General features: G+C 38.2%; 1 protein-coding gene across 1 annotated transcript in view; it reads right to left on the bottom strand.

Moving 5' to 3' along the window:
- PARD3B (par-3 family cell polarity regulator beta) overlaps nt 1–16,076 on the bottom strand; it is a 975,282-nt gene that overhangs the window by 460,902 nt on the left and 498,304 nt on the right. The window contains exon 5 of the mRNA XM_045852946.1: nt 4,560–4,648. Within this exon, the coding sequence (XP_045708902.1) occupies nt 4,560–4,648 (89 nt within the window). The remainder of the gene's footprint in view (nt 1–4,559; nt 4,649–16,076) is intronic.

The raw sequence follows: 16,076 nt of genomic DNA on the forward strand, positions 1-16,076 counted from the left end.
ATTGAGTAATTCTAATGGGGGAGTTCTGCAAGGAAAAGAAACAAAGGGCCCGAGGAGTTCATAATCTAGGAGGCAGGTTAAGACAGGTAATAAAAAATTATGCAAAGACATAAAACAGAAGTAATAGTAATAGTAGTACCTTCTCAGTGAAAGGAAGCTATCATTGGGAGGCTCTGTGCTAACTACATTCTGGGTATTACACCAGGTACTCATATCAAATGTATGCAAGCACTGACATCAGTTCCATTTTATAGATAAGTAAACTGATGCCCTGAGGAGTTAAATAATTTGTCCAGCATCACACTGTTTATATAAGGTAGAGTCAGGAATCAAATTGGAATTTACTGCATTCCAGAGCTGTTGTTTTAAACCAGTCTGGCATGTACTTCAAAGCAGAGGCACCTTCTGAGGAGGTTCAGAGCAACAGGGTACAGGGCCAGAAAGGAAAGCTGCAATCAGGAGGTCTTCTGAAGCAGGCTGCATGTGAGATGGGCTGAGAAGGGCAATGGGTCTTTGATCAGAAGAGGGAAGAAAGGTGGCAGAGGTCATGCACAAAGAAAAGCCATCTGCACCGAGGTTGTGAGCCAGGATGGTGTGGGCACACAATTGGGGGGTCTGTGGGGAGGAAGGGAGGGGAAGATGGAAAGAGTGAGTGAAAGAGAAGGAGAGAAGGGGGAGAGGAAAAGAGACTGACTGATTGTGGTGGGGAGGAGATAAGGTTGAACCATTAGTTTGAGATCAAATCTCAGAGTGATGTGTCAAATTCTACGCTGAAAAATTCACACTTAATATTGTAGAAAATGAAGTCAGTAAAGGTTTTAGGACTATGGAGCAGTGTGATAAATGCTGTGGTTTAGAAATATATACCTGGCAGTGATACGAGTGATCAATTAGAAAATGGGAAGACAAGGGAGAGACTGGTACTGGAAACAGGAATTAGTAAATTACTGCAGTAATCTATCTGATAGGCAATAAGATTTGAGCAATGATCATAGGCCTGCAGCATTAAAACATGGGGAAAGTCTGAGATACTACTCTGAGATGGACTCCGCCAGAAATTTGCTAAGTGAACGGATATCAGAGGCAAAGGAGAGAATGGGACAGAACGTGAGGGAGGTTTGAAGCCTGGCAAAAGAGGCAAGTCTAGGGGAGGCGGATTCGGGGGAGTGTCAAGAATGAGGTAAATCAGGAATGAGATCGAAATTAGGGAGGAGGGGAAGGTCTCTGGCAGCCATCACTTGCTATTTAAAAGAGAAGCTAAAGTGTAATTTTATAAAGAAAAATTAATCCCTGGAAACGTCTTGCTTCATTGTCTTCTTAAGATCAAAATTGCCCTGGCTGGCGTAGCTCCCTCTCTAAAATAAATAAATAAATAAATAAATAAAATCTTTAAAAAAAAGATCATAATTAATCGACTAGTGATTTACTGGAGATAGATATTATAGGACTATTTGGGGACTACCCTCTAAGTGTTAGTTTCCTTTAAATACAGATGTTTGTGTTAATAATGGGTAATCAGTTGATAGTTATGCTTATGATATATGGAGCAACATATTCTATCCATTTGGTCATCCAGTCAACAAATATGATGCTATTCTATTCCAAGACTTATATCAGGTGTCAGGAATCTTAGTCTTGGGTCCATAGTCTTGTCTGAACAAATGACAAATAGTTACAATAAACTGTATTATACAATTGCAATTCATGTTCATTCAGCCTTTCATTTAGCATTATACTAAGAGTAATTGCCAATAGTGCATCTCATTTAAACTTCACAATAATCTGTATGATCATGATACCCATTTTCCATATTAAAGCATTTTTTAAAGGTTAAATAATTAGCCCATAAGTTACATAGGTAGTGTTCGAACTCAGGATTTAACTATTCCAAAGGTTTTGAGACTAAGGAATGGTTTGATAAGTTCTGTGGTTTACAAATGCATCAGTTTATCTGTAAAATGGGAGTGATGTAGTATTTATATGTTTGACATGAGTACATGTTCTAATGCCCAGAATACAATTAGCACTGCTTCTCAAGTAATAGCTCACAGTTTATGCAATAGTGAATTGTGGGATCAATTAGAATAAGGAGATATTGATGCTAAAGAGAAGAGTTAGTGGGTTATTATAACAGTCTAGCTGACAGGCAAGGAAGACTGGAAAAATGACTATGGGAATTGAAATACAAGAATGAGGTCAAGACATTTAGAGATGAATTCTGCAAATGATTTACCTAGCGTCTATGCCACCTGCAGGGAAGTAAGCCCGAAGTCCTACGCTTGGGCCAACCTCTGTGGAATACCAGACCCTCCTTGCCCTTGGAGAATGCTGACCAGGTAACTCAGCTGCAAATGGCTTCATAATGTCCCTTCTGTCGTTTCATCATCACCCCATACCACCTAGAACCAATGTCCTCTCCTACGAAGGTAGTTTCCAAGTCTTCCCCTGCTAGCTATTTTTCCCATGCTGTTAAGATTCTTCTGGCCCAAGAGTCTCCAAGTGCTGGGACTTTGCACACACTCTGCTTTCTGAACTTGGCCTCAAACTGACTTTGGCTGATTTCTCCCATGCTGGTGCTGACCACATGAAGTTTCCTAGCTCTAGTTGTGCAGCACGAAACTGAACACCAGGAAAGTGCATAAAACAGGTAACACTAGTGTCAAAAGATTTGGAGATGGGGGTGGTGGATGTAGACTGGGTCTTTAGTGGTACTTAATTGCTCTGAACTTTGCAATCCCTTAGCTGAGTAAAAGTGATGATAAAACATGTGAGAGGCAGTTTTGATAATGAGATCATACCTATATTTTAATTAGATAATGTTATTTTTAAAAATTCCTATACTCCATTTCTCTTAATTCCTCATACCTAGCCAAACCTTAGCTAATTTGATTATGCAGCCATAAACTGAATAATTGGTCATTTTTGACAACAATGCACATAACATTTAGCCACGATGTTAACAAACTTCACAAAGTTAACATTAAAAAAGTAAAATTAAAGTCAAATAAAATAAGAGGATTATATTCATTATTCCTACCCCCCCAAAAAAAAACCAATCTTTTTTTTTTTTTATCGATTTTTAGGGAGAGAAAGAAAAGGAGAGAGAGAGAAACCCTGACTGGACTGGAGATCAAACCAGCAACCGTGGCACAGCCAGATGAGGCTCTGACCAAGTGAGCTGCCTGGCCAGGGCCGTGCAGAAACAATCTTGTCTAGCTTCTGAAAAGATAGGTCCCTGGAGATTTTCTGTGTCAAATTTTTATTATTTTGTAACTCATTAATCAAAAAAATCTAAATAAAGAGTAACTATGTCATATGGCTATAAAATACAAGCTTCAGGAAAATCCACACATTAAAGCAGTGTAATAAAGCATGGTCACATATATGTTTTTAAAGCTAATGCCATGTAAAGTGCTTGCCATCTATTAGTAACTGGACTGAATTAAAGGAATATGTTGATTAAATGAGTAAGTGAATGACCATCAGAAGCATCACCTTCTAGTGTTGAAGCCAACAATATTAAATATGGAATAACTTTCACTGTGCAAAATGTAAAGCAACTTAGAATGATGATAATAATATAGATAATGATAATAATATAGATAATGATAATAATGATGTAGTAGTAGCAAATGCTCACAGGGCTTATTCTGACTCAGGCACTATTCAAAGTGCTTTACATGTATTAATTCATTTAATCTTCATACTAATCCTCTAAAGGATTTAATATTATTTCTGTTTTACAGACCAGAAATGAAGGCAAAGAGAGATGAGTAAATTGCCTAAGTGATTAGAACCAGTTAACAGCTGGGCTGGGAATTGAACCCAGGTAGCAGCTAGGGCAGAACTGGAAAATTAGTGCAGAGAAAAGAAGTATCAGTCCAGACGAGAGCAACAGGCTTTGTATAATAAATTACTTACATTAAAAACATGTCCTTGGCTGGTGTGGCTCAGTGAAGTGAGTGCTGGCCAGAGAGTAGCCAGTTCAATTCCTAGTCAGGGCACATGCCTGTATTGTGGGCCAGGTCCCCAGTTAGGGGCATGCCAGAGGCAACCACACACTGATGTTTCTCTCCCTCTCTTTCTCCCTCTCTTTCCCTCTCTCTAAAAATAAATAAATAAAATCTTTTTAAAAATATGAAAAATCTTGGCTGATAGGATGGATTCATTTTATACACATCATATAAAATACACTGCAAAATTGTTAAAAGATAATGCAAAGCAATATTCAAAGACCTAATGCCAAGGTAAAACACTCAACCAAAATGCACCTTACACTATTGTTCAAAGAGAAGAGAAAAGTGGTTAAGAAATTCAGGTTGTAGAATTGTTGAAAGGATTGAGGCTCATCTGTGTATATGCTTGTCATGAAGTTCCTATATCATATAGAGAATATGAGAGTAAAGAGTAATTAAGTTAATTAATTTTAGAATTGGGGCAGGTTTCACACCACTATTTTAATTATCTTGATCATCCCTATAAAATAAAAACACCTATAAACTATGAAAGAAACAAACATTGAATTGAAGGGAAATATCCCATTCACATGAAGAGAATACCTCAGTGCATCCTTAGTTTTCGGTGATGTCAGTAGTTCTGTCTGCACACCATTCATAATTTCCCCATCTTCTAAGTGTTGTATGGAATCCTGTGGAGAAAGAAACCCATGAGCATGTGGATGCTATCTATGTAGAATTGAAAATTTGAATGAAATGTCTCAACACGAGAGAGTAAATGGTTTTACTCTTGATATATACAATATGCTCCAATTTCTCTGAAGACTGGAAACAGGTGTTAACCTTTTCAGTGCTTTCCATTTTGTTTTCTCTCCTGTTTGGGTTCTGAAATACTCAAATGGGCCATTTACACAAGGCAGTATGTTAAGAGCTTTGGAATACATCATTTAGGTACCTGCTACTCCACCATAAGCTTTTGGGACTCAATGTTCCCAATCAGCAAAATAAAGGGGTATCAAAGGGAAGGTGCCATTGATGTATTAGCTTTAAAATACTGTACTTATTTTTGTCCCCCTCCCCCAGTGACACTAAAATATGAGAAAGCAAAATCCATGGGAAAAACGCTGCCTGGCAAGGTCACTCTGTCAAAAGTGTAATAGGAATATTGCACAAGAAGAAATCTGGAGTTCTTCGTTTGTGATGAGCCTTTGATTCTGAGGATGACTTGCTTCATAGAGAAAGCAAAATTAACCATTTGATCTCTAAAACGGTAAACACTCTTCCCCTACAGAGAGGGAAGAGTGTCAGAGAGGCCCTTTACTCCAGGACAGTGGTAAATTTGAGCTGGAGGTCATGTGAGGAGAGACCAGGCTGTAGAAAGCACACCTGATACAGATCTCCATTTACATAAGACATTAGAGCTCTGTCAGGCTTCGGAGCAGCACTACAATGAAGTAATTCGGCAGATATGCTGCTGTTCAGAGCAGAGTCGCAAATAAACATATCAGTCATGGGCGCGGGTTTCAATGAAACAACAGACCACATGGCGAAGGACCCATTCTTCGCAATCGGCACCTGTAAACAGAGCTCTCATGGACCTGAAGGTACCATTTCAACCACAAAAACACAACATATGAGTTAAGAGTTGTCCATAACAGGATTAGGTTATCTTGAAAATAAGAAGACACAGAGCCACAACTTAAGCAGTTTGTCATAGTGAATCGAGCGAAAATACAAATGTATTTCACTTTTAGACGAAGAAGCAACATTTCATATAGGGATTGGTAGTTTTATGAAGGACTTGCTGTACACAGATTTTTAAAGAAGAAATATTTGTTTTCTCCTCTCCATGGATCAAGAAAGGCACCAAATCTTAAAAGATTTGAACGCTTTCAAACATTTGTGTTTTTATGAAGGGCTAGGTACAGGTTTTCATAGAAAAGACACAGGGCTGGGCAGGTGCAAAAATACTTAGGAAGACAATTTAACAAAACACTGACCGAATTTGTGCCTGCCACACATGTCAGAACATTTGATGTCCAAATCACGAACCTTCCCAGCTGTCTGTTTTGCACAGGGTAGCGCTCCAGGAAGGCATGTCCGTCCATCTCGTCCTCCGTGCGTCAAGCACGGAACACGGCAGTCGTCTAAGAATGTTAATGGATGAATGAGCCGGGGGCTATTGAGTTAGTTTTCAGTTGCTGTTTAATAAGTGACCCCCAAATTGAATGGATTAAACAAATAAACATTATCGCTGATTTTCTGAGAGTCCGAGATTGAGAAGCAGCCTGTCTGGGACGTTCGGGGGCGGCAGCTCTCATGAGGTGGGGGTCAGATGCCAGCAGGACCTCGGCTGCAATGCCCCCAGGGCTGGGCGGGGGTTTTAGGACCTACGCTTCTTCTCCTTTTTTTTTATAAATGCTTTATTAAGATATAATCCACATAGCATTAAATTCTTCCTTCTAAAAAGCACAATGCAGTCATTTTTAGCTTTTTAACAGTGCTGCACCTATCTCCACTGATTTTAGAACAATGCCAAAGCCCCCAAAAGGAACCCCAGACATATTAGCTGTCACTCCCCATGCTCCCTGGCCCCCCACTGCCCCTGACAATCAATCTGCTTTTTGTCTCTAAGGGTTCTCCTTACAAACATTTCACATAAACAGGATCATAACATGTGCAGCTTCTGTCTCACAGTATTGTGTAATGCTCTCAAGTCTCATCCACACTGCAGCGTGGATCAGTATTTCCTTCAGTTTTATAGTCAAATGATATTTCACTGTAACAATACAAGGTCTGTCCAGGAAGTATACAGCCAACATACCATGCAAAATGGAGACCTTTATTAAAGAAGATACAAGAAGCACTGTGTATAGGACAATGACACCTCACCTAAGTAGGCACCTTGGGACCTCACACAGTTCTCCCAATCTCCATCAGGGGTTGAGTCATATTTTCCTGAATCTCACTGACAGTCTGAAATCTCTTCCCTTTCAAAAGTGATTTTAGTTTGGGGAAAAGCCAGTAGCCACAGGGCATCAAATCTGGGCTGTAGAGGGGCTGAGTCACCTAGGTGATGTGATGTTTCACCAAAAAACTTTGCATGAGACATGATGCATGAAAGGGCACATTGTTGTGATGAAGCTGCCAATCACCAGTTAGTTGCCCATAGAACCATCTGAATAGTTTCCATGGAGGAATGTTCAAGCTTAATGCAAAATTTGATGCAGATCTGTTGTCATTTTGAATGTGATGGGCACACAGTACTCAACTGCACCTACCGTCTCCACTGTCTAGTACAGTGAAGTCGACATTGTTCACACACACATTCCAGTCCATTCTCTCTGGCTTCCAGGGTACATCGAAACCTTTCTCATTGTATTAACAATGGCTGGACTTTTTCTGGAGAGACCTCATATATCACATTTTGTTGACCCACTCAACTTGATGGGCATCTGTTTGCACTTTTGCTGATTATGAATAATGTTGCTATGGACATTTGAAATAATAGTCAATTATGGAATAATGTTAACAGAAAGAAATTCTTATGTAGGCATACATTTTCAGTTCTCCTGGGTATTCACCTAAGAGTGAAACTGTTGTATCATATGGTACGTCTAGGTTTAATATTTTTAGGAACTGCTATACTACTTCCAAAGTGTATGCACAATTTTACATTCCCATAGGCAATGTATGAAGATTCCAATTTCTCTGTATCCTTGCCAAAACTTATTTTCCTTTAAAAATTTTTTCCCCATATTTTTGGATGTGGAATTATTTATATTTTTGTGATGATTAATAATGTTGAGCATCCTTTCATATGATTATTAAACATTTGTATATTTTCTTTTGAGACATGTCTAATTACATGAATTTTTATTATTGAGTTATAAAAGTTCATTAAATTGCTATACAAATTCCAGTTCTCCCAATTTTTTCCCTTTGCCCTCCTCCACCCATCTTACCCCCCACTCCCACAGTCAATTCCCACACTGTTGTCCATGCCCATGGGCCATTCATTCATGTTCTTTGTCTAGTCCCTTCCCCTTCTTCCCACCACTATGCCCCTCCCTCCTCCCCTCTGGTCACTTTTAGTCTGTTCCATGTCTTTGCTTTTTTTTTTTTTAAATACATTTTATTGATTATGCTATTATAGTTTTCCCATTTCCCCCTTCACTCCCCTCCACCCTACATACCCTCTCCCACCCACATTCCCCACCTTTAGTTCATGTCCATGTGTCATAAGTTCTTTAGCTTCTACATTTCCTATACTATTCTTGCCCTCTCCCTGTCTATTTTCTACCTACCATCTATGCTACTTATTCTCTGTACCTTTTTCCCCTCTCTCCTCCTCCCACTCCCCTGTTGCTAACCCTCCATGTGATCTCTATTTCTGTGGTTCTGTTCCTGTTCTAGTTGTTTGCTTAGTTTGTTTTTGTTTTTGTTTTAGGTGTGGTTCTTAATAATTGTGAGTTTGCTGTCATTTTACTATACATGTTTTTTATCTTCTTTTTCTTAGATAAGTCCTCTTAACATTTCATAAAATAAGGGCTTGGTGATGATGAACTCCTTTAACTTGACCTTATCTGAGAAGCACTTTATCTGCCCTTCCATTCTAAATGAAAGCTTTCCTGGATAGAACAATTTTGGATGTAGGTCCTTGCCTTTCATGACTTGGAATACTTCTTTCCAGCCCCTTCTTGCCTGTAAGGTCCCTTTTGAGAAATCAGCTGACAGCCTGATGGGAACTCCTTTGTAGGTGACTGTCCCCTTATCTCTTGCTGCTTCTAGGATTCTCTCCTTCGTTTTAATCTTGGGTAATGTAATTATGATGTGCCTTGGTGTACCCTTTGAGGCACATAAAACTTTTTAATTTTAATGAAATTCCACTTTTCTTTTTTGTTGCTCACGTTTTTGGTGTTGAATCCAAGAAACACTGCCTCCTACAAGGCCACAGAGATTTACTCCTGTATTTTCTTTTAAGAGTTTTATAGTATTACCTGTTACCTTTAGGTTAATTACTACTTTGAGTTAACTGTTACATATGGTATGAAGTAAGGGTCCAACTTCATAACTGGCATATGAATATCTAGTTGTGCCAGCGCTATTTGTTAAAAAGATACTTTTGTCCCCCAACTGAATTGTCTTGACACACTTATCAAAATTCAGTTGACCAAAATGTAAGGGTGTATTTCTGGACCCACAATTCTATTTCATTGATCTTATGCGAGCCTCATGCCAGTACTACACAGTCCTGAGTATTGCAGCTGTGTACTAAGTTCTGAAACCAGGAAGTTTTTCTCCAATTTGTTCTTTTTCAAGTTTGTTTTGGCTATTCTGGGTCCCTTGCATTCCTACATGAATTTTAGAATCAGGACATCAGTGTCTGCAAAAAAAAAAAAAAAAAAAGAAGCCATGGATTTTTTGATAAGAATAGCATTCAATTAATCAATTTATGGTTTTATCCTTTTAACAATATAAAGTCTCCTAATCTGTGAACAGTTAGTAGTGGTTGTTACTTGAAATAAATATTCTTTTTGGCTTTGTAATTATGCATAGGTTATATATCTCCAGGACAACAAAGAAAAAATTGGCATTTTTGCTCTAAAGTTCTAACTATCTAGTTTTGCCTCTTCATCCCTCCTCCACATGGGACTGCCATGTTGGTCCCCAGCCGATGGAAGAAAATAGCATACTTTCGGGATCAGATCAACATTCTTCAAGGTTAAAAAGACTATTTTCTAGTTCTAGTTAGATGGTAGGTAAAGACTCTATTTATGTCAACAACATACTTAATGCTCCAATTACATGGAAATGTCAATTAGAATTTGAAAGCAATATTGGGCCAATTGCTATGTAATGATCTGCTCAAGGGTAATTCTGAACTGACTACAGTTTTAGAGCAATCATGTCAATAAGTACAGATTTAAAAAAGAACACACACAACACAAACTTATATGTCGGAGAGTCGAACTAGTTTAAAAGTAGCATCAAAAACCCTTTGCTTTGCCACAGCTAACAAAAAGGGCAATAACTGTAGGTTATCATCTCAACTAATGGGCAGCATTTGTCACTTGCCAAAATCACGTCTATATATTGCAGTAACAGAATTCTTTGATATTCCCTAGTGATGGGGCCAGCAGACAAATGCTTAGGGTATCCTAGACGGACACAAAGTCAATTCCAAATTTACTTCAGCAACACGGCTGCAATGCAGGACTTCAAGAGGTACAGGCCAGGACCGTTCATTCATCAACAGAGTTCATAAAATAACTTTTTTTAAATATTAAAAATAATGGAGAAACAATAATTTAAGAGCATTTAGGATTTTCCCTCAAGAAATTAATTACATGGGGATATAGTCACAAAACCAAAGATATCTAAAAATAAAAATTATATTTTTCTCATAGACTATTTAAATGACTTTGAGAAAAAATCTGTAAAAAACAGGACTTAAATTTACGAGTGAAAGGGAAAAAGATGACTCTGAAGAAGCAGAGGTGTAAACAGCTGGTACTGAAGAGCCACCGTCAGTTTTCGGCTTTAGACCCGAGGAACAACATGTGATCTCAAACCCTCAAATGTGCTCTAGGAAACACAATGGTTTGCGAAGCTCCATACTTGACTTATTAACAAAATTATTACAATTTTTATTTTTAATGTTAACTTGAAATAGAGGGATTTGATCAGTTGCATGGAATATTAGGGCACAAAACTACTTCAAAAGGTATTTTGTCCTTCCCTCTGGCCACATGACAATCCTTTGCCCTCCCATAAAGTTCAGCAGCAGGTCGTGTCTCGGTAACCAGGCAGAGACCTTTAAGAAGCTTGTTCTTCTTTTATCAAAACAGGGGACAGACTATCATGTATGGTTCTCACAAGAGACAAGTTTAATTACTACAACTTTTAAAAAGTGAACTTTTTTAGCAACACCTTCAGGATCATGGGAGCATTTCTGACAGGCAGAATGAGTTAGATTTAAACATCCCCACACTATTTTTAGCTTTAAAATCAACACTTAACATAAATATTCCCAAACCAATTAGCAGCAGCTGGAAAGTGAAGGTGTTTACATTTAGTGAGCAGGAGTGCTAACAACCGCCAGTGCTCACAGGCAGCATGGAGGGGCCACGCACCAGGCGGGGCTCCCCCTCTCCGGGGTGAGCGTGGTGCTGGTGCCAGGCTATCCTTTCATAGATCACAGTCGGTGCAGGCTGCTGACCTCATACAGGAGAGGGTGTTCGCTATGCAGCATCCTTCACGTCTATGTCTCCGTGTAAACTTAGCACGTTTGATAAAACTTTTGGGAAGAAAACCCTACCCAAATTCTCATTGCTTTACCCTAACTGACCACAGCCATAAAACAATATTATAAACAGTTTTACAGCTCAGATTTTCATCTCTCAGGTGAGGACTAAAATAGATGTCCCTTTGACGTACACTAGGCGAAAATACACAGCCGTGATTGCTTTCCCCGTCAGTGCATTTCACCCATATTTGCAATGACTTGCCCACAAAATTTTAACTGCGACTGAATTATGTTTCAAAAGTTCAGGTGCATTTTAAAACAAGGTTTTCATTCTGAAAAGTCAATTGCACTTTTTAAAAACCTGCATCTGAATTTTAGAGTGAACGTAATAGAAAAATTACACAGAGAGGTTTCAAATGCCACATATATGGCATTTGATGCCATAATGTGTCTGGTATTCATACACAAACAATGTATACATAATGGATAAACATAATGTAAACATAATTTTAGGCATTCTTTCAGAATATTTGTTTCAATTTTTAGAACAAGAATACCTGTGCTAAAGTAAAAACAAGGTGCATATAATAAGCACACATATGAAATGAGCATGCATTTTGGTAGTCAAACAGTTATTCAAGCATGAATTGTTTGTCATGCCTTGGTCAATGCATTTCATGGAAAAATCTCTCAGCTTCACAGACACTACCCCAAATGTTTCAGTCCTAGTAATTTAACATGCCCATAATTTATTTTATATATATATATCAAAATAAACAATTATATATAATAAAATAAATGTAAATTATATAATAAAATAATTTAATATAACATAACGTGATTATATATAATGCATATTAGATTATATATTCATATTTCTATAAACTGGCTAGATAACTAGGGATTTGAAAAGTGCTAAATCACAAGTTTCTTAAGACTAGTAACTGCACTTTATTTCTTTTATTTTTATTTTTTAATTTTTTAATTTTTTTTAATTTTAAAAATTTTTTAATTTTAATTTTATTACTTTATTTCTTTTATTTAATACTTGTACCAGAGCTCCGCACACTCGAGTGTGAGTCAGAATCACCTGGAGTCCTGTGAAAACACATTGCTGAGGCCGGGCCCATCGGATGTTCTGATGGAGCAGGTGCAGGGTGAGGCCTGTCAGCTTGCATTTCTAACAGGGTGGTGATGCTGTCAGTGAAGGAACAATGCTTTGAAAAATGCTTCCTTAACGCAACTAGTGCACACTCTCAAAAACTCTGAACAATGTAAACAAAGCCCCAGACACACTGTGCTGATGATGAGCTGGCCTAGTCAACTCATTTCAGAGCTAAGGAAACGCAGACCCAGAAGAGAGCAACTACTCCCTTTCTGCCATAAGATAACGACAAAGCCAGAACCTAGGATCCTTGATTCTCAATTCAGTGTTCTTTCTGTAAACCAGGGTAAATGGTCAGAGAGTTAGTAAGTGTGGACCTTATTCACTTTATGGATCCTTTAAACTTTCAACAATGCTAACAAAACTCTAATAATGTCTTGAATATACTTTACCTTTCTTTCAAAGATTTCAAAACATTTTCACATGTAACTAGATGCATATTCGTAACAATCCTAAGCAATTTTTTGGCATTCATATTTGAATTTTATACATGGACATATTGAAGTACAAAAAGATTAATGTTTTGTCCTAGGTGAGTCTAAGGGTCAAAGAAAGAACCAAGATTACTTAGGACTGGTATCTCTTAAGATTTAGGCTTGCGTATAAACATTTTAAGTATATTTACCTTGTAATTTCTCCTAGCTACTAATTTTAAACAAATGGGATAAGCAAATAATATATCATGAAACATTAAAATAAATGACTTACATGAAAAAACTATCAAGTGTTTCATTATTCTAGAGATTGATCTCTAATAATAGCATTTTTTAAGTAAAAACTTTTGTTTTGGGAACACAATTAATTAGATTATAAATAATCTATTAATTACTCTCTGGCTAATCTTGAAAGCAGTTAAAAACACCAGCACCAAATGGGTTGCTGGAATCCTTGGCTGTGGGGTGGGTGTGCAGACATACACACGCTGTCACTGCTGAGCCATGGGGTAAGGTACCTCAGTGCGGATGGGGTAAAACTGCACTGAGTTTCAACAGTTCTGCACTTTGTAAAATACCCTGAGGGTCAACAGTCTTCCAGCTGACTGTCTCACAGAGCTCATGCAGTTTTGGATAACGCGCTACACAGGTGAAATATCACTGACTCTTGCCCTGGCATCATCCCACAAACCAAAAGGTCGCAGGTTCTATTCCTGGTCAGGGCACATGCCTGGGTTGCAGTTTCAGTTGCCAGTCAGGGTGGCCGTGCAAGAGGCAAATGATCAATGTTTCTCTCTCACATTGATGTTTCTCTCCCTTTCCTTCTCCTTCCCTTTCCCACTCTCTAGAATCAATAAATGAAAAAAAGAAAAGAAAAGAAATACCACTGACTCTCAACACACTCACATGAGTTGGCCACATCTGTGTCCAAGAGATGCTGAATGGTTTTAATAGATTTAATACAAATAAATTTGAAAGGAGAAAAACCAAGGTACAGCAGTAAAATTAAGCTCTGGTCTAAGATAAAGGAGACAGAGTTTCCAATATTTCTCTCACTGCTTTGCCTGGTGACCATATACTTAATTTCCTGGCCTCACTTTCACTATCTGTCAAATGGGGACAAGAAGATTTCTATTTCCTTTCCAGGTATAAAATATCCCAAAACTTCGTGGAGGGACACCATAGAGTCAGGCGGGTAAGCCCTCACTAAAGAAACAATAAAATTCTTCGACAGGTAAATTTAAGCAAATATTTTCTTGGAAAGCTTCCCTTGAGAAGCAAACTCTCACAGAGATACACAATTTTATACTTTCTCAACATACTGATTCTAAATAACTTTTGAGGAACAAGTCTGTGGCATGAGTAAATAAAACTAAAGCCTTCCCTCCACACCTCATTTACTTTCTTTACATCTTTCCATGACACTTTCTCAGATATCTCCTTTCCTTATTGTTAGTAATTAGCATAGTTAGAGTTCAGTGTTAAGATTTCCCAGTATTCTGACTGAGATTTGAGAAGACAAATTTTAAAATAAAATTTTAAAAATGCATACCTTTTACACATTTTATTTGCTGAGTTTTTGGGGTGTGTGTGTGTGTGTGTTTTGTTTGTTTGCTTGCTGTAGAAGTGTATAAAGTAGCCTTAGCTAAACCTGATACGAGACAATGGAAACACAGCTGTGAGTTTTAAACAAGGTGGGGAAGAAGGGGCAAATTCGGTTTGGTTGGTGAGAAGTGAGTGGACTAGAGACATTGACCAATCTCATGTAAATATCAAAAGGGAAAGCCAATCTATTTCCTATGCTGTGCTTCACACCCCCATGACTATGGAACTATGATGGTGCCGGCTGGGTATTGGAAGTATCGGGGGAGCACTTTGTAAAGTGATTGTCTAACTACTACATTGTACACCTGAAAGTAATACAAAATAATATTGAACATAAACTATAGTTGAAAACATTTAAATTTTTTAAAAAATATTAAAACAAAATAAAAAGAAAACCACTACTGATACCATGATCAGCAGTTCACTGCTCTGCTGGTCTTTCCAGCAGAAGACCAACACCCACGGGTGTGCTGCCTCCCACTCAGATGAGGTTTAATGAAGAGCTGCTTTCAAACCCTTAGAACTGTGCAAGTTCAGAAGTTCAACGAGGACAGTGTGCATGCACCCCCTACATCAATGTCCACTGTTTCTTCCTCACGCTCAAACAACATTTTTTAAGAATGCTAAAAATAAGAGTGGCAAACAAATACATTTTTTCAAATACAAGACTGACACCAACAGGTCTACAATGACTACTTGGACTTACGATTGGATTATTTTCTCCAACCAGTTACAGCTAATTTCCCTGGCTCTCTTTATCATTAAACCACACGACTTGGGCCCAGCACTTCAGTTTACCGAGATGGTGCTGCGTATTACCGAAAGGATGAAGATTCGGGGCAACAGAGCACACGCTCCCATCAGGTCTGCTTCGGATCATGCGTCCATCATACAGCACATGATCAAAGGTATTGTAAACATCTGCTTCTCTTCCCTTTAATCTCTGTTTAAACTTCCTCATCTTCTCAAATATTTAGAATATAGGTTTGTCAGAATGGGCGGTTTGATGGCACCAGGGCCTCATATATAACTCCAAACCATCACTTAACGCTGGTAAAAATACATAAAGACTTGAGGACGCCGGAATAATTCAGCAATTACAAAACATTTCTAGTTGAACCACTTTCATTTGGCTGGCTGAAATACATTTCAGTCAGGTTTGACTCTAGTAAGTATACCATATGCTTTTAAGTAAAGCTACATAGATTCTGGGTTTCCACAGGAGAGTGCAAACATTGAAAAAAATTCATTATTTAGGGAATACTTTCATTTGCATGGGCATTTCACTTGTGCTGGCACAGGCACGTGTGAGCAAAATCCTCACTAGGAAAAGTTGCTGCAGACACTTTTGCATCAACAGACCAAGTCTGTGGCTGTTTCAGGAAGGGACAAAACAGGGACTTATGTGTAGGCTTAGCCTATTTGTATGTTTCAAAGAGAAATTCTCAAAAATAGAAAGCCAAAATTCTCTGTTGGAAAATCCTCTGTCATTATCAGGGGAACCAAGTTTACAACCCATCTTCATTCATGAATAAGGCATGTTTAAGGACTTTTTAAAAAGGCTTTCTTATTGCTCACACACACAGGCATTTCACTATCTTCTCATCCAGCTTACATGGCCAAGTGCACTTATTTCTCTCCTATGACCTTCATATATCTTCCCACAC

This window comes from Phyllostomus hastatus, unplaced genomic scaffold (assembly GCF_019186645.2).
Source record: "Phyllostomus hastatus isolate PE091 unplaced genomic scaffold, TTU_PhHast_1.1 phas_contig_137, whole genome shotgun sequence".
In the NCBI taxonomy this organism is placed as follows: domain Eukaryota; kingdom Metazoa; phylum Chordata; class Mammalia; order Chiroptera; family Phyllostomidae; genus Phyllostomus; species Phyllostomus hastatus.